Source organism: Podarcis pityusensis (assembly GCF_964106645.2).
Source record: "Podarcis pityusensis genome assembly, chromosome: 5".
NCBI lineage: Eukaryota > Metazoa > Chordata > Lepidosauria > Squamata > Lacertidae > Podarcis > Podarcis pityusensis.
In genome coordinates, this window is record NC_138032.1 from 51,582,277 (window position 1) to 51,604,102 (window position 21,826).

Below are 21,826 nucleotides of genomic sequence, written 5' to 3' on the forward strand. Positions count from 1 at the left end.
GGAAGGAGTCATCCAAAGACGGTGCGGTAAGTCACATCTTATCTCATCAAGTCAGCGCTGCAACTGATGCATTTTCACTGTGCACTAACGCTATTGTAACAGTGAGAACAAAATCAATAATTTCCAGAGGGGTAGCTGTGCTAGTCTGCTGCAGCAAAAACAGGCAAACGGCCTGTTGGTCTGTTCTTAAAGACTAAGTGCAATACCATTATTAACTGTCAAGTGCAATGCATTATTAATTGTCACTGTAACCCTTTTCCTTTATGTAATTATCACTGGTATCAGTCTTCTCAATATATATGTGCATGTATTTGTCTTCAATATGCCATTGAGACTCTGACAAAATTAATACTGATTCTTGCCTTCTTTGGCCCTATCTTTTTACTCTTTTAAAAATCCATTTCAGATGTTTGCCTTTTGGAGCTTGGCACTTGTACTGCTCGATGCAACAGCAGGTGAGATCCAATTGTTACTTTGAATGTGGCATTGCATGATCCCCAAACTCTGAGATACGGTGCGTCAGGGAAAGGGAGCTGAGCAGTGTGATACACATCCCAGTAAGTCTGCTGAAGGATGCCAAAGTGAAGTAATACTGTAGTAAGAGAGACTGAGTTCTTCCTTACTGCAGATGGAGAGATGGTGAGAGGGAAATTAAGGTGCAAGTTAGTGTTGGGATTTAGATCCTAATTATGTATTATTAGGAATGGGAGAGAAATTTGATTTAGTTCACATTTAAAGGTGAACCTCCCTAATCTGGATTATCTGAAACAATACGCAAACTGAGAGCCTATGAGATGGCTGTGAATGCTGTTAAGAAGTCTTATTTCTCAGCTTCCATTTCATCTGCTAGCTCTCGCCCAGCACAACTTTTCAGAATAATTAGGTCTTTAACGCCCCCAGTGGGACAGCCAAATTTAAATACGAATTTGACCCATAGCTGTGAGGCATTCGCGAGCTTTTTTGTGGAGAAGGTCCTGCTGCTCCGCCATGACCTCTCTGCCAATTTAGATACAGCAATAGAACTGGAGGCCCCTCAACTGTCCTTGGGTCCAGTATTGGACCATTTCGACTGGATACTCCCTGCTGATGTGGACAGATTCCTCCGAGCTGGAAGGCCCACCACTTGCCTCCTCGACCTGTGCCCGTCTTAGCTGATTAGAGCGTGCCCAGACGAGGTGCGGGTCCCCTTGGGTGAGATCATCAACTTGTCCCTTGGCACAAGGACATTCCCAGGGGAGCTGAAGGAAGCAGTGGTGTGTCCGCTCTTAAATAAAACATCATTAGATCCTTTAGATCTATCCAATTACTGCCCAGTTTTGAATCTTTCATACCTGGGTAAGGTAATTGAGAGAGCGGTTGCTGAACAGCTTGGTAGGTTTCTGGAGGAAACATTGGCTTTGGATCCATTCTAGTCCGGCTTTTGCCCTGGTTATGGGACCGAGATGGCTCTGGTCGCCCTAACAGATGATCTCCGTAGACAACTGGACTGAGGTGGGTCGGGACGGCCTTCGGCATGGTTGATCATGAACTTTTGGACCACTGCCTTGCCGACGTGGGGATTCAGGGCACAGTCCGACAATGGCTGCGTTCCTTTATCTCAGGTCAGGGACAGAGGGTGGTGCTAGGGAAGGAGATGTTGTCGCAGCACCGCTTGGTGTGTGGAGTGCTGCAGGGCGCAATCCTTTCCCCGATGTTTTTTAACATCTTTATGTGCCCCCTTGCCCAGATTGTCCAGAGTTTTGGGCTGGGTTGTCATCAATATGCTGATGACACCCAGCTCTATCTGTTGATGGATGGCCATCCTGAGTCGGCCTCGGACACACTGACCAGATGTCTGGAAGCTGTGGCTGGATGGCTGTGTGGGAGCTGGTTGAAGTTAAACCCTTTGAAGACAGAGGACCTCTGGTGTGTCGGGACGGCATGGGGTTGGGGGGACAACTCCCATCTCTTGCGGGGGCTCAACTTGTGCCAGTGCCTTCTGTCAAGAGTTTGGGTGAAACCTTCAACGCCTCCCTCTCCATGGAGGCGCAGGTTGCAGCTACTGCAAAGGCAGTATTTTTCCATCTCCGCCATATCATTTTTTTTTTAGAATAATTTTTTATTAACCGACCAATCACATCAAATCAAACCAAATTACATAAATTCCAAATTACACAGCCGAATTTTAAATTTTTGTTGGGGGTACCCATATTTCAAGTTCCGAATCAACTTCTTGCTTCTTACTGCCGTTTTAATGTCCACAAATCTAACCTTATGATGTTCACAGTACTATCCAGTCCTTTCTTATTATTTTTCCACATCTCTTGTTGTTATTTTCATATATTTTTCCTTTCTCTTTGTGACCTCTGATAGTCTCCGCAAGCTGGTTAGAACAGTTTGTAATCCTGCGTGGATATTTTTTTTTTTATCCAGTAGCCATATCCAGACGTTTTCCATATAACATCACTTCCATACATCAAAACAGTCTTAGCGTCATTAATCTTCACCAATCTGCCTCCTTTCTCAAAACCTCTGAGGAGATTCACTAGGAATGCAGTCTGAAAACAAGTCCGTTCTTCCTCCCGGCTATAAATCCTTTAGCAAGATGGCGACTCCGAATTAATTGCTGCGCCATTCCCAAAAGCTCTTATTGCTTCTCGGTCTCCATAAAGCATACTTTTGGTTAAAGTTTATCTCCACACAGACCTTAATCATCCTGCTTGGGTCAGTTCAACCGACGATTCTAATGAGGAGGGGTTCTTGTAAATCACATAGAAGGAAAGTAAAAAAGGTCGTCCCCCCCATTCAGCCCCGTTGTCAACATACCCAGCCTTTGGTGTATCTTCATCATAAAATATTCCTGTTTCTCCAGCCCGTCGTCTTCTTTCGCAGAGGTCACTTAAATTAGCAGACTTCACTCCCCTTCTTCACTTGAAATATGTGCATTTGCTTCTTTTGTAATTAATTATTCCAAATTGCTGCAACTAGTGTGCGATCAGAGACAGCGTCCAGGAGAGCCGAGGTCCACACGGGGGCATTCTGCCTAGGGCCCTCACCCCCTTCTTTCGAATTAGGGGGTGATTTATGGGCACAGCAGGCAAGGGCATTGTTCCCCATTTCCTTGGGGCAACAAGGGAGGCTGCCTACTTCCATAACAGCCTCTTAATTACCCCGTGTGGGTCGGAGAGATGGTATTGTCGGCCATCTTCCAATGCGCCCCCTAGTGGCCCCCCATCTCCGCCATATCAAACAGTTGGTCCCTTACCTTTCCTGCCCTGATCTGGCCACAGTGATCCATGCGACAGTCACCTCCAGGCTTGACTACTGTAACTCGCTCTACACGGGGCTGCCCTTGAAGTTGTCCCAGAAACTCCAGCAGGTGCAGAATGCCGCGGTGAGGCTCCTCACAGGGTCCTTAACGCGGGACCACATTCACCCAGTGATTTTCCAGCTGCACTGGCTCCCGGTGGAGGACAGGGTCAGGTTTAAGGTGCTGGTTTTGACCTTTAAAGCCCTTTGTGGCCTAGGACCCTCACACCTATGGGACCGCCTCTCCTGGTATGCCCCGCGGAGGACCTTAAGGTCCATAAATAGCAACACTCTAGAGGTTCCGGCCCCTAAGGAATTCAGATTAGCCTCAACCAGGGCCAGGGCCTTTTCAACATTGAAATGAGGCTGCATTTTAAGTTGTATTTTAATCCTGTTTTTAAGTTGCATTTTAATCAATTGTTTTTATACCTGATGTTAGCCGCCCTGAGTCCGGTCTTGGCCGGGGAGGGCGGAGTATAAATAAAAATTATTATTATTATTATTATTATTATTATTAAACTGTAACACAATCATCCTTCAAAATTCATGTCTCCAAATTTTGAAATGCAGTTGTTCAGCTAAGTGATGTGTACAAAAATGCATATACTAGGGTAAAGTATGAAAGGCATTTGTTATTGAAATTAACACATCAAAGTGCAGTATATTAAGGAAAACGGCTTTACACAAATGTTTGCATTGGCCAAATTACATAAAAGTGTGTATTTTTGGAGAAATTTATGCTAAATGCTGATGAATTTTAATTTTAAAGATTGAAATTTAAGATTGAAAAAATGAAAACAGAAAGAAACCAAAATGGAAAGATGAACCTATCTAAACATTTTATTCACAAACCAATTGCTCCGTTAACACGTACAAGTCCTTCTGCATTATATTGTGCCACTATTCTGAACATGAGACAATTGCTGGAAGCAGTCTTAAATAACTGTCTTATTTCACATGAGCTTGCCTGAACATCAAAAAAGGAAAGACTGTGAATTCTTTTAGTACTTTGGTCACTCACGCTTTGGTTATTTGCTCCCCATATAACAGGAAAAGAAGTCTGCTATGACCGACTGGGCTGCTTTTCAGATGATATACCATGGGCTGGAACTGTACAACGACCAATCGCAAAGTTACCTTGGTCCCCAACAAGAATAAACACTCGCTTCCTTCTCTACACAAAGCAGAACCCTAATAACTTCCAAGTAAGGCCCACAACCATGTAAAATTTCAAGATTTCCCCATACACAGAATAAAAGGGGATAATACTCTAAGGGCACTTCCAGGCTTGCTATTTTCAGGTAGGATTCAATCACATATGGGCAAATTCAGGTGGCACAATTATAGTTGACTGGGAGGTCTTGCCCTGCAGACCCACTTCTCCCAAAGTATCAGATTTTTTTGGAATAAGGAAAGTGGCAGAAAAATGAACTGGAAAGTGTTGAACAATGTTGTCTAACATCCCTACATTCAGATCTTAATGAATGCCTATTAAATGGCCAACACCATCTAATCTCACTGCAAACAAATCAGGATGAGTGCTCAAAAAGCAGGTCATCTGGAGGTGGCCTCAGAGAAACACCTCTGTGAAACATATAGAAATTCACAGACAGTGTGGGTGAATTAAAACACATCTCAATCATTATGGATGGTGTTTGGTACTTTCACTCAGTTTTAGGTGAGTTGGGAGAAGCAGTTAAAGTTTATATTCTTTCATACCTTTCACAGGAAATCACTGCAATTAATCCAGAAACGATTGATTCTTCAAACTTTAATGCCAGCAAGATAACTCGCTTCATTACCCATGGATTTGTAGATCAAGGTGAAGAAAACTGGCTGTCAGACATGTGCAAGGTACAGTACAATGTAATGTTCATGAAATAGCTCTGAAATACATTCATATCCAGACATATAGCCCTCACAATTATCATAGCTCTTTGCCTGTTACCAATTTGCCATAGGAAACATGCAACAACAACAACAACAACAACAACAACAACCATAAGAATTATGAACTTGCACTTAATTGTGAGTTCAGATTTTCATTTGTCAGGATTAACTAAAGTATTTTCTTGGAGGGATTTAAAGATCATGTCATCCAGTACCCTAAAATGAAGCCAGATCTGTCGTACTCAAATGCTTCTGAGGCTCTGATACTTAAAATATGAAGTGATTTTCCTCTTACTTGACTCACTTGCAAAACAGTTAGGCCATGTGGGGCCTAGAAATGCTGCAGTGTGGAGTGCTCTTGTTCAGGGTTCCAGCCAGCCAACCCTGCCATTTTCTAGGATACTCCGTTCCATTTCCCCTCTCTTCTCCAGTTTCCACCTCCTCAACACTCATCATTCGGTGATCATTGGACTCGGAGGGTTTGAAAATCAGGGTTGCATGTTGCATCTTTTTTGTATTGCTGGAAACCTTGGGGTTTCTACAAGTATGCTAATACCTCTCCCGTGTGTGTGTGTGTGTGTGTGTGTGTGTGTGTGTATGTATGTGTGTGGTGCCACTGTGGCTACTTAGGAGTAGCACTTGCCTCCAAACTTTACTAGTATAGTGAAAATAGATAACACAAGGAAATGAACGATGAAACATGACAAAGGTAAAATGGCCTAAGGCAGCTGCCAGCCAAGGTGGCTACGTAGCACAATTCTGTGAATAATAGGATAAGTGGTGCTTTAGCACAAAGAGAACATTCAGGATTTGTGGAGCCAGAACGCTGTCCCTCAAGTTTGTTTTTACTCTGTTTGCATCAGAGGATGTTTCAAGTGGAAGATGTGAACTGCATCTGCATAGACTGGAGTAGTGGTTCCAGGTGTCCATACACCCAAGCATCGAACAATATCCGTGTGGTGGGAGCTGAAGTGGCCTACTTTGTAAATGTCCTTCAGGTAAGAGCAGTTCCATTCACTATGCCATAGTTATGAATCCTACAGTTACTGGAAGGCATCCGTGACAAGAAAGATTAAATCATTTGATAAAACCTGGGCAAAAAACCCCACCCAAATACTTTTCCAAGCATTATTTTATACAAGAAACAATTTATTATATCATCTGGTGGACAGAGTAAGTTTAGTGTCAAAATTCAGTTACCATATTCCGGGAAGATGTTTTGTTGGGGAGAGGAAAAGGTTGTCACTTGTAGCTAAGCCAATATTGAAATTTTAGCAAGGAAGTATAATCCTAGTTTTCAGTTTTAAATATGCATTCTTGACTACCGCAAGCACTAGGGCAAGATTTGCAAAGCCATATATTAATTATGCACTTGATTCAAATTTAATGCAGCAATATGCGAAGCAGTCAGACAAAAATAGAACCCTTAATATAAAATAAATACATAGATAACATACAAATGGTTTAGAAATGAAACAAAATAACCATAGTGACTTTCCCAATGCCACCAAGCAGAAGTCCACAGCTAAGAACAAAATTCAGAACTCCTGTGTCAAAATCCAAAAGGTATTATATCCACTGAGCTACAGACCATCTCAATATATATTATTTGTGCTAAGTAACAAGCACCAGTTAAGAGCTGATGCTGCCTTCACCAATGTTGTGGTGTCCTGCTGTTTTGGACTACAACTCCTATCATCCCCAGTCAATGTACTGGCTAGGATTGATGAGAGTTGTGATCAAAAACAGCTGGAGGGCACCATATGGAGGAAAGTTGATCTAACCTAGCTGGCATCTTATTTAAAAGATATGAAATCCAAAAATATGCTATGTCTTTCTTCAACTCTGTAGTTTTGCAATGTCCTTCAGCACCTTAAAGCTACCCATAAAGTCAGTCTCCCCCCTCCCCCCTCCCCCTTTCTCTCTCACACATGGAGTGGCTCCAAGCTGAATTCAGCTTGTAAGGATAAAGGTTTGTGTAGATTGAGTTACAAACTGAATGAACCATAACACACATCTACCAGTGTGTATGCTGTTTTCTTTACAATTGCTCTTTTTTTAGTCAAAGTATGGATACTCTCCATCCATGGTTCATTTCATTGGCCACAGCCTTGGGGCACATGCAGGTGGTGAGATGGGAAGAAGAATACCAGGAATTGGAAGAATAACTGGTAGGTTGGTGCAATGCAAATTGGTATCAAGACAATCAATATGGACTTTGAATCTTATCTGCCATGTTGTACTTATGTAATTATAGTAGCTCATTATATTGGGGGGAAAGTGTTTAATGAATGGGAAAGTGTGAATATACTTTGGCATGTGTTGCTGTTGGGTGTAGCCTAGTCTACTGTAGAATGGCATTTGAAAGCCCAGCAATATAACACTGCCTTGGAGATGCAAGGATAGGGCATATTTCAGGATCAGTGCAGCTACAGGTGTTTTACAATCCTGCCCAGGTTCAGATAATTTGTCTGAGGGGATTTCCTGGCAAATAATTGAATGCAAAGTTGTTCTGATGGGAATCAGAATTTTCCCAGCTCCGCTCCCATTTCCAATAATATGTTGTTAGTTGTTACTTCAGTTAACTGTGGTTCAACATATTCTGTAAATTTTCATCTCTTGAAACAAAACATTTAAATATTTATAGGACTGGATCCTGCTCAACCCTATTTTCAAGGCACACCAACTGAGGTCAGACTGGATAAAAGTCACGCTGATTTTGTTGACATTATTCATACTGATTCAGCCCCAACCATTCCATACATGGGTAAGTTGACTGCAGTATACAACATGTGCAATAATATGCATGCGATCTTTCAAATTTAACATATGCTTATCTGCTATGAACTTTCCAGGGTTTGGTATAAGTCAAGCTATAGGACACCTTGATTTTTATCCAAATGGAGGAGAATATATGCCGGGATGTAAGAAGAATCCTATTTCACAAATAGTTGACATTGATGGAATCTGGGAAGGTATGTATCAGATCAGGGAAACAGGGACAGAGGGACAGAGGTAGGATGTGTGGTCATGAATAGACTGGAGTCCAAAGGCTGGATTAAAGATAGAGACGGAGGAGGGATTGCACAGTTACTTCAATCAGTTGCTGACTGCTAGACCAGCCTATAAGGAAGAGCTTTATAATGTCTGTTTCCTCTTGATTGCAACTGCAAGATTCAGTGATGGTCACCTACATGAATGTCTTTAAAAGAGAATTCATGGAAGATAAAGCTATCAATGGTTATTAGCCATGGTGGCTGTGCTATACATCCACTGGCAGAGGAATACCAGTGGCTGGGAATTACAAGTGGGGAGAGCACTATTGCACCCAGGTGCTGCTTGCAGGTTTCCCTCTGACATCTGGTTGGCCTCCATGAGAATAGGATGCTGCCTTTGGCCTAATCCTACAGGGCTCTTCTTATGATCTTATGATTGCTTTGCATGGTGAGTTGACCAGCTTTAGGCTGTTGTAGGGCAGGCATGTCCAAAGTCTGGCCGGTTTAATCTAGCCCCTGTGGCAGTTTATTTCCTAGCATAAAATCCTAAAAAAAACCTCAACAACTTCAATCCTAAAAGAAACTCAACAACTCCAACCCTTAAAGGTGCTCAACAGCTTCAATCCTAAAAAAGGTCAACAACTTTGGTTGGCCCTTTGGTCGGCCCTCACCGCCCTTCATTTCATTAAATCTGGCCCTCTTCGAAAAAAGTTTGGATACCACTGCTGTAGGGTCAGCTGACAGCACTAAGACCAGCACTGCAGCCTATAGGGGTGCCCTCTATCTGATTGGCTGACTAAGCTCCAGAGCACTGGTGCTACAGAAGGTTTGGCACCAAAGACTGTCTCGAGGTTACAGTTCAATACCTTCTTTAGTTTTTTATGTTATGCCACCAAAATACTTACAACAGTAGATTCATTTAGCCTTTTAAATCCCACTGACTTCCATGAGAGAATAAAATACATACTCAAATCTCTTCTGCTGAAATTAATAGGAATTTAGTATGCTTAAATCTGTGTAGATGAATGGGTTGTTTCCAACACTCCTGTTCTGTTCATGCATCAGACTTTGACTTGTGTGGTGGAACCCTCAGCCCACTGTGCCCCCTAGAAATCTGATCCTGAGGATTAAGGGGGCCCTTTGGAGCAGATTTGGTGGGTGGGCAGAAGTAGAGGAAAGGAGACTTTTCAATGTACTCTTGATGCAGGAAACATGTTGTATTGGAGTGCACTGAAGCCAGAATTAATGGTAATGTATACACAGCCTGATTTTTACTCAGAGCAGACCTATTAAAATGAATGAACCTACGTTAGCCATGTCTATTAATCTCAGTTGATCAATTCTGACTAGCATTGGATACAACCCATACTGAAGAGATAAGCAACTTTCAAAAATATATAGTAGATAGGAAGATAATTGTTGTACATATTTTGTGTACCTATTTTGATAATTAGCAAATATGTATATAAGTACATGTGTGATTATTTCTGAATTTTTTGAATTTACTATTAATTTTCAATCTTTGATAATTTAAGAAAATGAAATATAGTCCAGGGCTAGAAATCATGACATACAGCAATAAAAACAGTGTGTTTTCTTGTCAACCCCACAAATCAAGATTGCATTATAGAAGCATAGCAAGTGTTAATGAATCTTCCTTAGTAAAATATCCCAAACCTTGTCATCCTTATATGTCCCCAAACCTCCTATCTGATTCATTTATGAAAAACTTGTTCCATTACACTGATTCAACAGGCATAAAAACTGTCAATATCATGGCAGATATAAAAAAGATACCTACTTAATTATAGTTCTGTTGCATCCAATATTTTCCCTAATTAGCATACAGAATAGAAACAAACAGGAATTAATTCAGTTGAGAAAAGCTGCCTATGAAAGAAGTAAATACCGCTTAAACTATTCCAATGATTTGAAGACTGAGGACAGAACATAATTAATCTCTCTTACTTAGTTTCTTGGCAGCAGTGCTAGACAATGGTGTTAGCATATGAGGAATGACCTTGATATTTGGGTATGTTGCTGCATTTGTGATTATTGCTTTTGGCAGTGAAAATAATCAAATTCTATCACGTCTTTTTCTATTCAAAATGGAATTGAAAAGGAACAAGGGATTTTACTAACAGATACAATGAGCTAGGGATGAAGCAGATCAGTTTTCCATGCTTCCGATTTCACACATCACTCAAGGGGAATTTTGAATGTTAAGAATGAGATTTCACCCCTCAACATTAATTTTGGTCATAGTACCCAATGCTGTTTGTGCACTATTAATAAAGCACAGGCCACTCAGAAAGATACAGGGACCAATTGCAGGGTTAGAATACTTTCCAGTGGCTTTTCCTATGAGTGTCAAAGACTGAAGAACTGTTCAATACCAATTTTGTTACAAACACTGACTATCAAAGTTAAAAAAAATCAAGAATCAAGGATTATATTAGCAGCAGATATTGACTATTTACATACAGGATATGAAACCTGGGATACTACTAGAAGTCAAATCTCAGATTTAAGATTTAAACATAATGCTAAGCCAAACCATGGCTAAGTATGAATGAAGAAGTGTGCTAGTGCAGTTTTTGAAAACTATGGATGCTTTGCAGTAGTTTTCATGCTACTGGAACCTGAGCCATGGTTGGGCTTAGTATTATGTCTGAATTTAGGCTCATTGTTTATCTTCCCCAAACGAACCACAAGCAGCAAGCTGAGAACAAACCTTAGAGGCAACTAACTGTTGCTGTTTTGCAGCAAAACAAACATGAGCTAAAGTAACCCAGTGTGACCAATCTTTTGCCTCCCCTTATCCCACCAATGCTGATGTATTCTTAATCTTACAAGGGAGTATTTTGGAATCTACCATAGCTTGAAATGTGGTTGTGAACAGTTAGAAAGAATGTAGTTAAATTCAGAAAGGGGGATAAAAGTAGAAGCTGTGCACATAGCCTTGGTCAAAGCACGTGATACAAAGAAGAATAAAAAAGTAAACTATAGCACATAACAGCAGTTTCTTTTACACAGGAACCCGTGACTTTGTGGCCTGTAACCACTTGCGAAGCTACAAGTATTATTCAGATAGCATTGTCTTCCCAGATGGATTTTTGGGTTACCCCTGCGCAGCATACAACTTATTTGAAACGGTATGTTGTTTGTGTATCTCAGGAACAACACCTCATGTTATTGCTTCTTCATGCACATGCAGTAGAATGCAGTTTTCCAGTTTGCTAAGATCCCTTAACACTAGGTTAAGTGTGAAGAAAAAGACTGTTCATGTGTAATGCCAAACCATGTTTCAGGAGTACAGGAACAAGACCTGTGCTCACGGGGTCTTCCTCCTTCTCCTCCTCCCCTCTCATATGCCATTTAATTTGCTTCAAATCATTGTTTGAAATTACCAAATAACAAAACTGGTTTTCAACTACCCTCCATGCTGGGACTGCAAACCAGTTGCAAATCATGACTTCCATTCCTGGTTTGGAGGGCAAGTGCGAACCATAGTTTGCCAGCTGGGATGCAACTGTAAGTTGTAGTTTGTCACAAACCAGAAAGTAACCAATTAAGCACAATGAATGAGAGGAGGAGGAAGCACATGAAGTGGAGACTTAACCATGTAATGCCAAGCCATGGGAACCAACTCACTCTGAGGCAGTTGTACCAGTACAACAGGTCAAGGTCCATAAAAGAATAATTGGAATCTTGGGAATAGGTTACTGGACTAGTAGCAGAATGATGCAAGGCAGTCACAGTGAGAATTGAAGACTGATTAACATTAATTTCATATTACTATTGAAATAAATAGTAGTAGTTCTGCATATAAGCTTTTGTGTGCATGCACACTTCTTCAGTGTGCATGCACACGAAAGCTTATACCCAGAACTACTTAGTTGGTCTCCAAGGTGCTACTGGACAATTTTAAATTCTTTTTTATTTATTTCGACTGCATCAGACCAACACAGCTACCTACCTGTATCTAGATTCATATTACTATTGTCATTGTTTTCTGAATAGGAACTGTCAACTTCTTCAAATGTAAAAGTGCTAAAATAAACTCTAGGGTGCTATTTTCCCATGCAAAGGGAAAGACATGTACAATGTAACTTCTGTCATCTTAAACTTAAAGGGTTATCAACCATGCAAACATTCTTATAATGTAGACCACTGAGAACAACTTCAAGGGACACACACAATTAGTGCTTGCAGATTAGGTGCACTGTAGAATCAAGGCTTAGTTAACAAAGGCTCTATAATGATACTGCGTTTTGACTTTTATAATAGGTTTAAGGACAGCAGGCTGCCTTAATTCTCTTCTATGTGCTAATTTGCTTCTGAAATGTCTTGAGAATATGGCATGGGTCAGGTGTGGCATTAGTGAGTGGGCCAGGAGGACTTTTGCACCAGCCCTGGGTGTCCTGCCTTTGCAAAACCTTTTAAAAAGCACCACTTTGCCTGCAGGACAACTTGGCACACTCCATAGTGCAGAGCTTAATTTGCCAAAGGGAATCTGTAAATAAAAAATAGCATATGCAAATTTGTGTCATGGGTCTGTGTCTTGGGTCCTTAAAGTACCTGGCAGTACCCTGGCACGTGACCTCCAAGTTGATCTTTGAGCCACAACAAGAAGTCAATTGTCCAGGGCAGGACAATGAAAGAGGTGTTGAACAGTTATTAGGTATGGCTTCCCAACAGTGCAACAAGTGAGAGAAATAATTGTTGCAATATGAATAAAATGAGTTTTCCTGTTTTCACTAGGATGGCTGCTTCCCATGTCCAAATGGTGGATGCCCTAAAATGGGTCACTATGCAATTGAATCTAAAGGCAGATTCACCTCTTCAGTTACAAAGCTTTATCTGAACACTGGAGATGCCAAGGATTTTGCCCGTAAGTTCACTTTTGGAGTAAACTCTGAAGGCTGACCTTCATCCTATATTGGCAGCTCAGAGAACTGTATGAAACAATAGTTTGTTACAAAGATTACAGTTTGCTCTATTGGTCTGGATTTCCATCTTGTATGTGGAGCAAAAAAGATCCTAGATAACAGGCAGCATCTTTCCCAAAAGCCAAGACAACACTTCAGATGCTGCTAAATTGTGCCTGGACAGGTGTAGTGTTTCAGCAAGCAAGAGCCACACACAAAGCAAGCTTTTGTGCACAGAGATCAGAAACAGATGTACACCAAATGTGCCATAATTCAGAGCACCTGTGTTCTGATTCACAGTGGTCTATCTAGCTCAGTATTGTCTACACAGTCAGCAGCTCTCCAGGGATTCAGTCAAGAGTTTTTTCCAGCTGTTCCCAGCTGAGATTCCAGGGATTGAAACTGGGACCTTCCGCATGCAAAGCAGTTGCCCTAGCCAGGAATTATAGCCTGGAGCCATACTCTTTGCCTAGACAAATATTCAATTAATTCCACAACTTGAAGTGAAAGAGGATATTGCATAATACATTTGTTTTTGCAAATGATGTCTAAAGTTCCCCTGGTCTGAATCCTTCACATAAAAGTAATATCTGATATCAACACACAAAATTAAGACAAAGTAAGAAGAGTTAAATGTCAAGAATCATAGGAACTTGCCTGATGAAAATCAAAATCTTGCTATTTGTGTTGTTCAGGTTGGAGGTACAAAATATCAGTCACTCTGTCTGGAAGAAGCAGTGTCCGTGGATACATAAATATTGCCCTATACGGAAGTGGAGGGAACACAAAGCAATATCAGATTTTCAAGTAAGTACAGTGGGTAGAAAATTAGATTTTAAAATATGTGTTCCTACTTGACACCTGCTTTTCTGTTTCTCTTTTTCTACTTGTAAGGCACTCCAAGATGATTTGATATATTTTTCTTTTCATATGGGGTGAACAGAAATGCAAATAAAGCTAAACAACAGATTTATATTCCATTACAATACATTCTATTTCATCTTCTAACAATTTTCTAGCAACTGGAGTTTTCTACATTAACCTCAAGGGCTCTTTTCTCTTTGGTTATCCTACTTGTTTAATGAATTTATGACCCACCTTTCTGCAATAAAGCCTCTAAGGTAGTTAACAAAAATGCAGATACAAATGAAAAAATAAACACAAATAACAGAGCAGCAAAAACCCAGTTTGCTTCTCAAGTGTGCTCTGCTCAGCTCTACTCTTCTAGGCTCTACCAGTGTGAGGTGCACCCTTCCAGTATGAAAAGCCCTCTTATGCCTGCCAAAATGTGGGCTGGCAGATGCAAGCAAAAGCCCCTGAAAGAAGACATTTGTGGGGGCAGAAAGGGACAGAGCTGGGTTAGCCAAGGATCCACTGGATCCTAACTCAGTCAAGGTATAGTAGCTGATAAGCCTAAACCAGCCCCCCAACCTTTGTGCCAGGAATTCGGATTGCACACTAAAGGTTACAAAATTTACTAATTGCTGACACTTTAGGGATCATATATATCAAATCAGGGTGTTTGTTTTCCTAATCCACATCAGTTTGAATTACAGTAACTCTTTTCGGACATTTTGCTGCCCAGTCACCCTGTTGTGGTGGTTTTCACAGTACATTTGCAGTTTTAGCAACTCAAATGAAATAATTTAAGATGGGTGGGTCCAAAAGAGCACAGGGCTTATGCACCTTTTTTTAATAGTTGTGTAGAAGTCATGCAGGGTACACCTGCTGAAATTCCCACTTCAGCTCAGCTGTAAAGTTGCAGGAGTCCTGCCCTCTTTTACACTTTTCTGCCCCCAGTTTAACGTCATGGGCAATGTTGCACATTTCCCTGTGAGTCCCTGGCTTGGAATTATTTATAATCAGTATAAAACTTAAGTATAGCTTTATAAAACTTAAATACAGTTCTTCAGGTGACTGAGGAAAGGGCGGAATAAATGACCCAGCTCCCTGCCACAGTTGGTTGCTTGGCAACAGCCAACAGTGACCCATCCCTGACAATGGCCCTCCATGGCCTAGCCTCAAACCACTGCTGGTTAGCTGGCAACTCAAATTTCTTGAAAAAGATCATCGATGATATGGCCAGCCCAATACATTTTGCCCCTGATGCAAATGACAAGAACCCTCCCCATGTCCATAAGCCAACTGGTGTGGCAGTTGAAATTTACCTCAGCTCTGGCAATAGGACAGCCATCTCCCACAGTATCCAAGGGCAGCGGCCTAGTTTAATGGATTTGGGAGAGGCCATGTGGCAGACCCAGTTCTGTCTTCCAACGGAGAAGAATGACCCAGGGTTTCAGGAGGAACAGCCAGCCCTCCAGTGTCTGCCACCTGAGGCACTTGCCTCACTCTTTCTAGCAGAAACTGATCAATAATGTCAGTTCACCATTGCCATGTGGGTGGTAGTTTCTCCCTTTGATATTTGTTTATCAGAGTTTGCCTTTCTGTTTTCTTCACTGCCAGCTTCATTCCCTTCTTTGTTAGGTCTCTCCCTTCAACTTTCGCACAACTTTTCTGTTTCCCCTCCTTAACCAAAAGCCCTTCCTTAATTGACTCCTGTTTTATTTTCTCACAGCTCGTTTTATAAGGTGCCCAGGAGAAGGCAATATATTACCCCCTACACACAGGGGGAAGGGGGGAGAGCAGATTCTGCCACCCTGAGGCCATTGCTTCACTCCTCCTAATGATAGAGCCAGCCCTGAGAACCCACCAACAATTTTGGATGCAAAAACTGAACCATGGCTCAGTTTTGTGGAGCTCCCTCCCAACTGATATCAGAAGGATCCCCTTCCAGTTGAAATTCCAGAAACTAATGAGGCCCTTTTAAAAATTTATTTCAGCGGGCATTTTAAGTCAGCTTTCTCATTCCATGGTTAGTTTTAAGTCATTTTATCTTTATTGCATCATGTTAACCATACTGCACAACTCTTAAAGATGATGGTGCTAAGTGATATATAAATGGTTGAAAAGACAGAAAGAAATTCCTAGCAACAAAACTAGAAATGGGTCAGGGTTCTAATTTAAAGTGATATCTAATTTCGTGATATCAAGTTTATTGACATGGATTTTTCTGGGCATTTTAATTTCGTTAACAAAATGTATATACTGCTTGATTGAATGTCGATTCTAAGCAATTTACAAGAAATATTACAATTATCTATATAAACAGTTAAAGACAAGTAATTAGAAACATTTTTAAAACAATTAAAATCAGCAGTAAATTAAAAAAGAAATTAGAGCACACCAACATTTATGTGTCTGGATAGGCTTATCCAAGTGAAAATGTTTTAAGCAGGTGCTGAAAGAAATAAAACAACGGTGCCTAATTGATGTCAATAGGCAAGGAGTTCCAAAGTTTCCAATGCTGTGGAATTTTGTTTGTTGAATACTGTCCTGGTCTCATAAATTATTTAGAACACATACCACCCACACTTTTCCACATTAGTCACTCTATTTTCAAATGTCATCTGCGTTAAGAGGGAGAAAACGCCCCTCTGGTATTTTCCGAAATGTGATTTTAAGCTTCCGCTTTTTGTTTGCTGTGACTGTCTGAGCTAAAAGCCCTGGTACATTATAACTATTCAAAAATGTCACTTTCCAGCCTGCTATTTATTTAGTTTAGCCAGCAGCAACGTGTTTTAGTGCTGAAAAGTAGATTTAATAGCAGGGACATTTTAAATGATTTCTACAATAAATCATTTTAATCTAAGCCAAATATCACCTGTCTGTCATGCAATATAAGGATGGTGGAGGGGAAAGAAACTCTGGCACACAGTAGTAAACAAACCCACATATATATAGAGCACATTTTTTGTATCCCTTTCATGCATTTGGCCCTCATTCTTCTCCATCATGGTTTAGACAATGCATTATCTACTGGGATAATAGCATTCCTTTGGCAGGTTTCGCAACTCCCCAGGCAATAATGTATAATAATCTTATCCAAATCACATGAAGGACTGTAGGCTTTCTTAAATGAGCCTATGCTTATCCAACTATATATGCTGCCCATGTCATGTCTTCCATGGATGCATAGAGTTGAGGGACCTTTTGAGATCTACATGGATAAAGCTGTCATAGTTTTTAGGATCTTTGTTTTTTTCAAAGAGTCTTTGTGTTTACTGTTCCATTCCAATCTTCAAATGCAGGTCAGGGGAGGGGCTGCCCCCTGATTCCCTTCTCCTCTCCCCATCTTGTATAATTTACACACTTTAAAGGTGCTAGTTGGCTGTGGTGATTCTAACCATGTGGAGATGTGGTAGTGTTGCCTTCTCTTGAAATAAACTTGCCTAGAATCAATGTGGGGCATTGGAATGCACCTCAGAGCAACACATATCAACCTATAGATCTCCAGACTTACCATATGTGCACACAAAAATATATGGATAAGATACTTTCCTGTCAATAATTTTTCATCAGACTAGGGTTTTTACCTTAGCCTTAGTCAGGTCTAGTCAGACTTGTTTACCTTACAGGTCAGCTCACGATATCTATAAAGACCAGTCAAATGATTCACCTCAAGTAACATTCAACATTGAGATTTGTATATACTGACCCAAATGGACTATCTGACTTTGTATAAAGCAGTTATGAGGCATTTCAGAGTCTATGGCCTTTTAAACTGGGGTGGGTGATGTATTGTTTTTGTTTGTTATTGTGGTAATTTTTGTGTTTTGTGGTAAACTGCTCTGTGATCTTCAGGTGAAGGGTGGCATATAAATAAATAAATTTATATTACAACAACAACAATAATTGCTGAGCGAGACCACTAGTGTATTGAAATGCATCTGGGTCTTGGTATAGTTGCTGGTCACATGATTTTTGGTTCTCAGCATTCCTGCTGGCTACTTGTTATCTTATTACATTTCTCCATATTTTTTGAAAGTTTAAAGTTGAATTCTATTCTTATGTACATATTGCAATAGTAATCCTTGCATCTTTTGCACATACCCGATTGTGTGCCTTGTGCCCTATTTTTCACCTTACTGTGCTAGCTTAAGAGGTGGTTGTCCATAATCACTAAATCCAGCTTCATCATCCTACTTGAGTAATCCCAATTTTTCAAAACAGTCGACGGAGGATGGGAACCCTAGGGTTACCATGTGGGCAAGAGCTGCAGACCACTCTTGCAGTAAACTCTTGCATTCCTTCTTCTCACTTAGTGGTTGTCTGAATTCACCCTTTCTGCATTGCAAGTGAAATTCTCAGGAGCTGATGGAAAAGAAGCTAGGTCGATGTGTTGGTATCTTCAGATGTGACAATACCAATGAGATGTTCAAATCTGATTATGTGTGTTACCTCTTACAGTATTAGGTACTGAATAGTACATGGTGCACTTGTGAACACAACATCCTAGAAACCACAGTGGCTGGACCAATGGCCAACACATCCTCTTGTGTCAATTAACCTGACACAGCATGATCAGTCAATAATGAAGGAAATCACTTACCTGTTTTTATTTTTCAAGGGGAATGTTGAAACCTGGGACTATACATATCAACTTCACCGACATAGACGTCAATATTGGAGCAGTAGCTAAAGTTAAATTCCTTTGGAACAATGATATCATAAACCCAACCTTTCCCGAATTGGGAGCCTCAAAGATTCAGGTGCAAGATGGAGAAGATGGACATATGTATGTATAAGTGTTTTTAAAAAAGAACCTATTTGTGTATATGTATCATATTTTTTCTCTCCAAGGGGGAAACTCCAACCTGATGAAACTTATACCCACCCAATTGATGTACAACTTAATGTTGGATCAGTTACTAAGGTTAAATTTCTGTGGAACAACAATATCATAAACCCAACTTTGCCCAAACTGGGAGCAGCAAAGATTACAGTACAGGATGGAGAAGATGGGACAGTGTATGTATCCGTTTGCTGTTTTATACAAAAAAGCACCAACCCATAAATATTTATTAAAGATATACAATTATCTTCAAAACATACCAGAGGCCCAACACTGTTGCAGGAGGGTTTTGAGGAGAAAGAGGCTAATCAGTAGCCTGTTTTTAGTATATTTTGAATACTTTGCTGGACTGTAGTTCCCACCAATCCTGACCTGCGTAGTAAATGGTCAAGGATGATGGGATTTGGAGTCCAGCAATGTCTGGAAGGCCACAGGCTAGCCATTCATGCTACACAACCAGTGGTGTAGTGCTTAGCATCGGATTAGGACCTACCTGAGAAACCAGGGTTCAAATCCCCACTCGGCCATGCTCACTGGGTGACCTTGGGCCAGTCATAGTCTCACATCTCTCTTAGCCTTGGCATTGGTTGGGTACATATTTAAAAATAGTATTGGAAAGAGTGTGTATGTTGTACATAATTTGACTCTTGTGGTTTTGATTTAGCTATTGTTAGGGTGTTGCATTTAAAACTGATAGTTGTGCAGGGCAGATTTATACAATCTTACACAGAAACCCCTGTGTGTCCAATGTGTCATTTAAAATTAATTAATTTAATTTTATAACAATAAATTATATGAACAGCAACCATGTGACACATAAATATATTCTCAAGTAAGAATCTTTAGGACCACCCCTTGCATGTCTACTCAGAAATAAGCTCCATTAAGTTTAGCAAAGGTTGCTCCCAGATAAGTATCTTTAGGAATGGACATTTAAATGTAAGTTTTTAAGTTATCATTATTCATTCAGCTAGGCAATGTTAGCCGCTGAAGTGAATTGCCTTATGGCCCTTCCCTCTGGACTTTGTGGTCTTATGGGCCTCCCTTGGTTAGATTGTATGGGGTCTAATTTCACTTTAAACTAAGCGCAATCAGGCAGCCCTACTGTGTTTGGGAACCTTCCAATTATTTCTGCTGTGTGTGCCCCTAAAACCTTCCCTTAGTGCAGATGTGGGAAATTTTTGGTTCTCCAGATGTTGTTGAACTACAGTTCCCATCAGCCCCAGCAGCTAATGACTATTAATGATGAGAGTCGTGGTTCAGCAACCTCTGGAGGGCCACTGGTTCCTAACACCTGCCTTAGTGCACTGCTAGGAATTTTGTAAGATGTTTGCATGGACGTTGCAAATATGATCAAAGTATAAGAGTGAATGAACATGGGTAGTTCTTTGCAGGAAATAAGTACTTTAGTATTGGTCCCAGTGACATAAGAAGGCCCTGGACAGGGATACAATGTGGTGATGTATAATATTCCTTTTGCAAAAAGCCTGGGCCTTAAATCCCCACCCCCCAAAGATTCTTTAAGTAACCTTTTAGAATGTTATTTAAATAAACAGCATTTTTCTAGCATTAGAGATATTCAATAGATGAAGATAAAATCAACACAATTATAAAAAATGCTGATACAAAATTAAATAAATGCACACTCTGTATTTATTACATTTTCTGGGAGTGTATGATGCAAAATTAAATCATCCTACTAAAATGGACTTGCAATAAAAATGAAACATTAACACTTTTAAACTAATGAATATATATGTGTTTTTTAATCCTCAGATACAATTTCTGTGGTAGTGACACAGTGAGAGAAGATGTTCTGCAAACACTTACACCGTGCTGAATAACAAGAAAAAATAGCAAAAGCTTTTATGCAAATCTTAATAAAAAGTCATAATCCTCCGCAGTCCACTTTCTAGGACATTTGGCTGTTAACTGCTTTTGTATTATTTTATGTGATAATTTTTCTGTACTAGAATGTGAAAGAGATGACTAATTTATAAAAAAGAAAATGTTGCCTTTTCCATTTAAAAGACCCAAACATAGGCATACTAAGCTGCAATAGTCCACAGCAGCAAAACTGCAGGGGAATGTTTGCCTAGAGGAGGCACATTCCAGCCTCATGCGCTCTTGAATATATGAAGTGCCAAATAAATTGTAATGGATGGCACAGATCCCATTGCATAAAATGCAAATATATGTGTGTTATCCCTATCAATATGAATAGAGCATCCTTTGCAGGTTGAGGAACTGTATATGCACTGGTTACAGGCCTTTAATCCAGCATACTACAGTATATAATTAAGCTCAGTGCTTTTCTTCAAGGAAAAAGGGTTTCAGTACTCACCATGAAGTTTTTACAGTAATTGTCACACTTTAACCAGTGCTTTTCTTCTAGAAAATCAAGGTGCCAGTACTGCGTACCCTTGAGTACACCCAGAAGAAAAGCACCGGTTAAGCTTAACTAACCACAGAGCCTAGGACTTGCTGATCAGAAGGTCGGCGGTTCGAATCCCCGCGACGGGGTGAGCTCCCGTTGCTCGGTCCCTGCTACTGCCAACCTAGCAGTTTGAAAGCACCTCAAAGTGCAAGTAGATAAATAGGTACCACTCCAACGGGAAGGTAAACGGCGTTTCCGTGCACTACTCTGGTTTCGCCAGAAGCGGCTTAGTCATGCTGGCCACATGACCCGGAAGCTGTATGCCGGCTCCCTCAGCCAATAAAGTGAGATGAGCGCCGCAACCCCAGAGTCGGCCACAACTGCACCTAATGGTCAGGGGTCCCTTTACCTTTACCTTTTACTTGCATCCAAATACACATCCCATTGAAGGAAATGCAGTGGAAATGGACAAGCAGGTTGATGGACTGTACCTAAAGGGCGTTCATCAACAGCAACTTGTCAACCTGGAGAGAAGTAGCAAGGAGGGTGCCTTGGGGTTTGGTCTTGGGTACCGCATTGCTCAATATTTTTATAAATGGCTTGAATGAAAGAGTATGTTAATCAAAGCTGCAGGTGGCACCAAATCAATGGC

General features: G+C 40.7%; 1 protein-coding gene across 1 annotated transcript; it reads left to right on the forward strand.

The window, feature by feature from the left end:
* Window positions 1-1,513: 1,513 nt before the first annotated feature.
* Window positions 1,514-20,729, forward strand: LOC308477639 (inactive pancreatic lipase-related protein 1-like; the record flags this gene model as incomplete). Its single annotated transcript, XM_081006369.1, has 12 exons — window positions 1,514-1,601; window positions 4,339-4,493; window positions 5,017-5,142; window positions 6,042-6,176; window positions 7,241-7,349; window positions 7,826-7,945; window positions 8,034-8,153; window positions 11,211-11,329; window positions 12,939-13,068; window positions 13,801-13,912; window positions 18,806-18,973; window positions 20,574-20,729. The coding sequence occupies 12 exons, from the start codon at window positions 1,514-1,516 to the stop codon at window positions 20,635-20,637; spliced, it is 1,446 nt and encodes a 481-aa protein (XP_080862495.1). The 3' UTR covers window positions 20,638-20,729.
* Window positions 20,730-21,826: the final 1,097 nt, after the last annotated feature.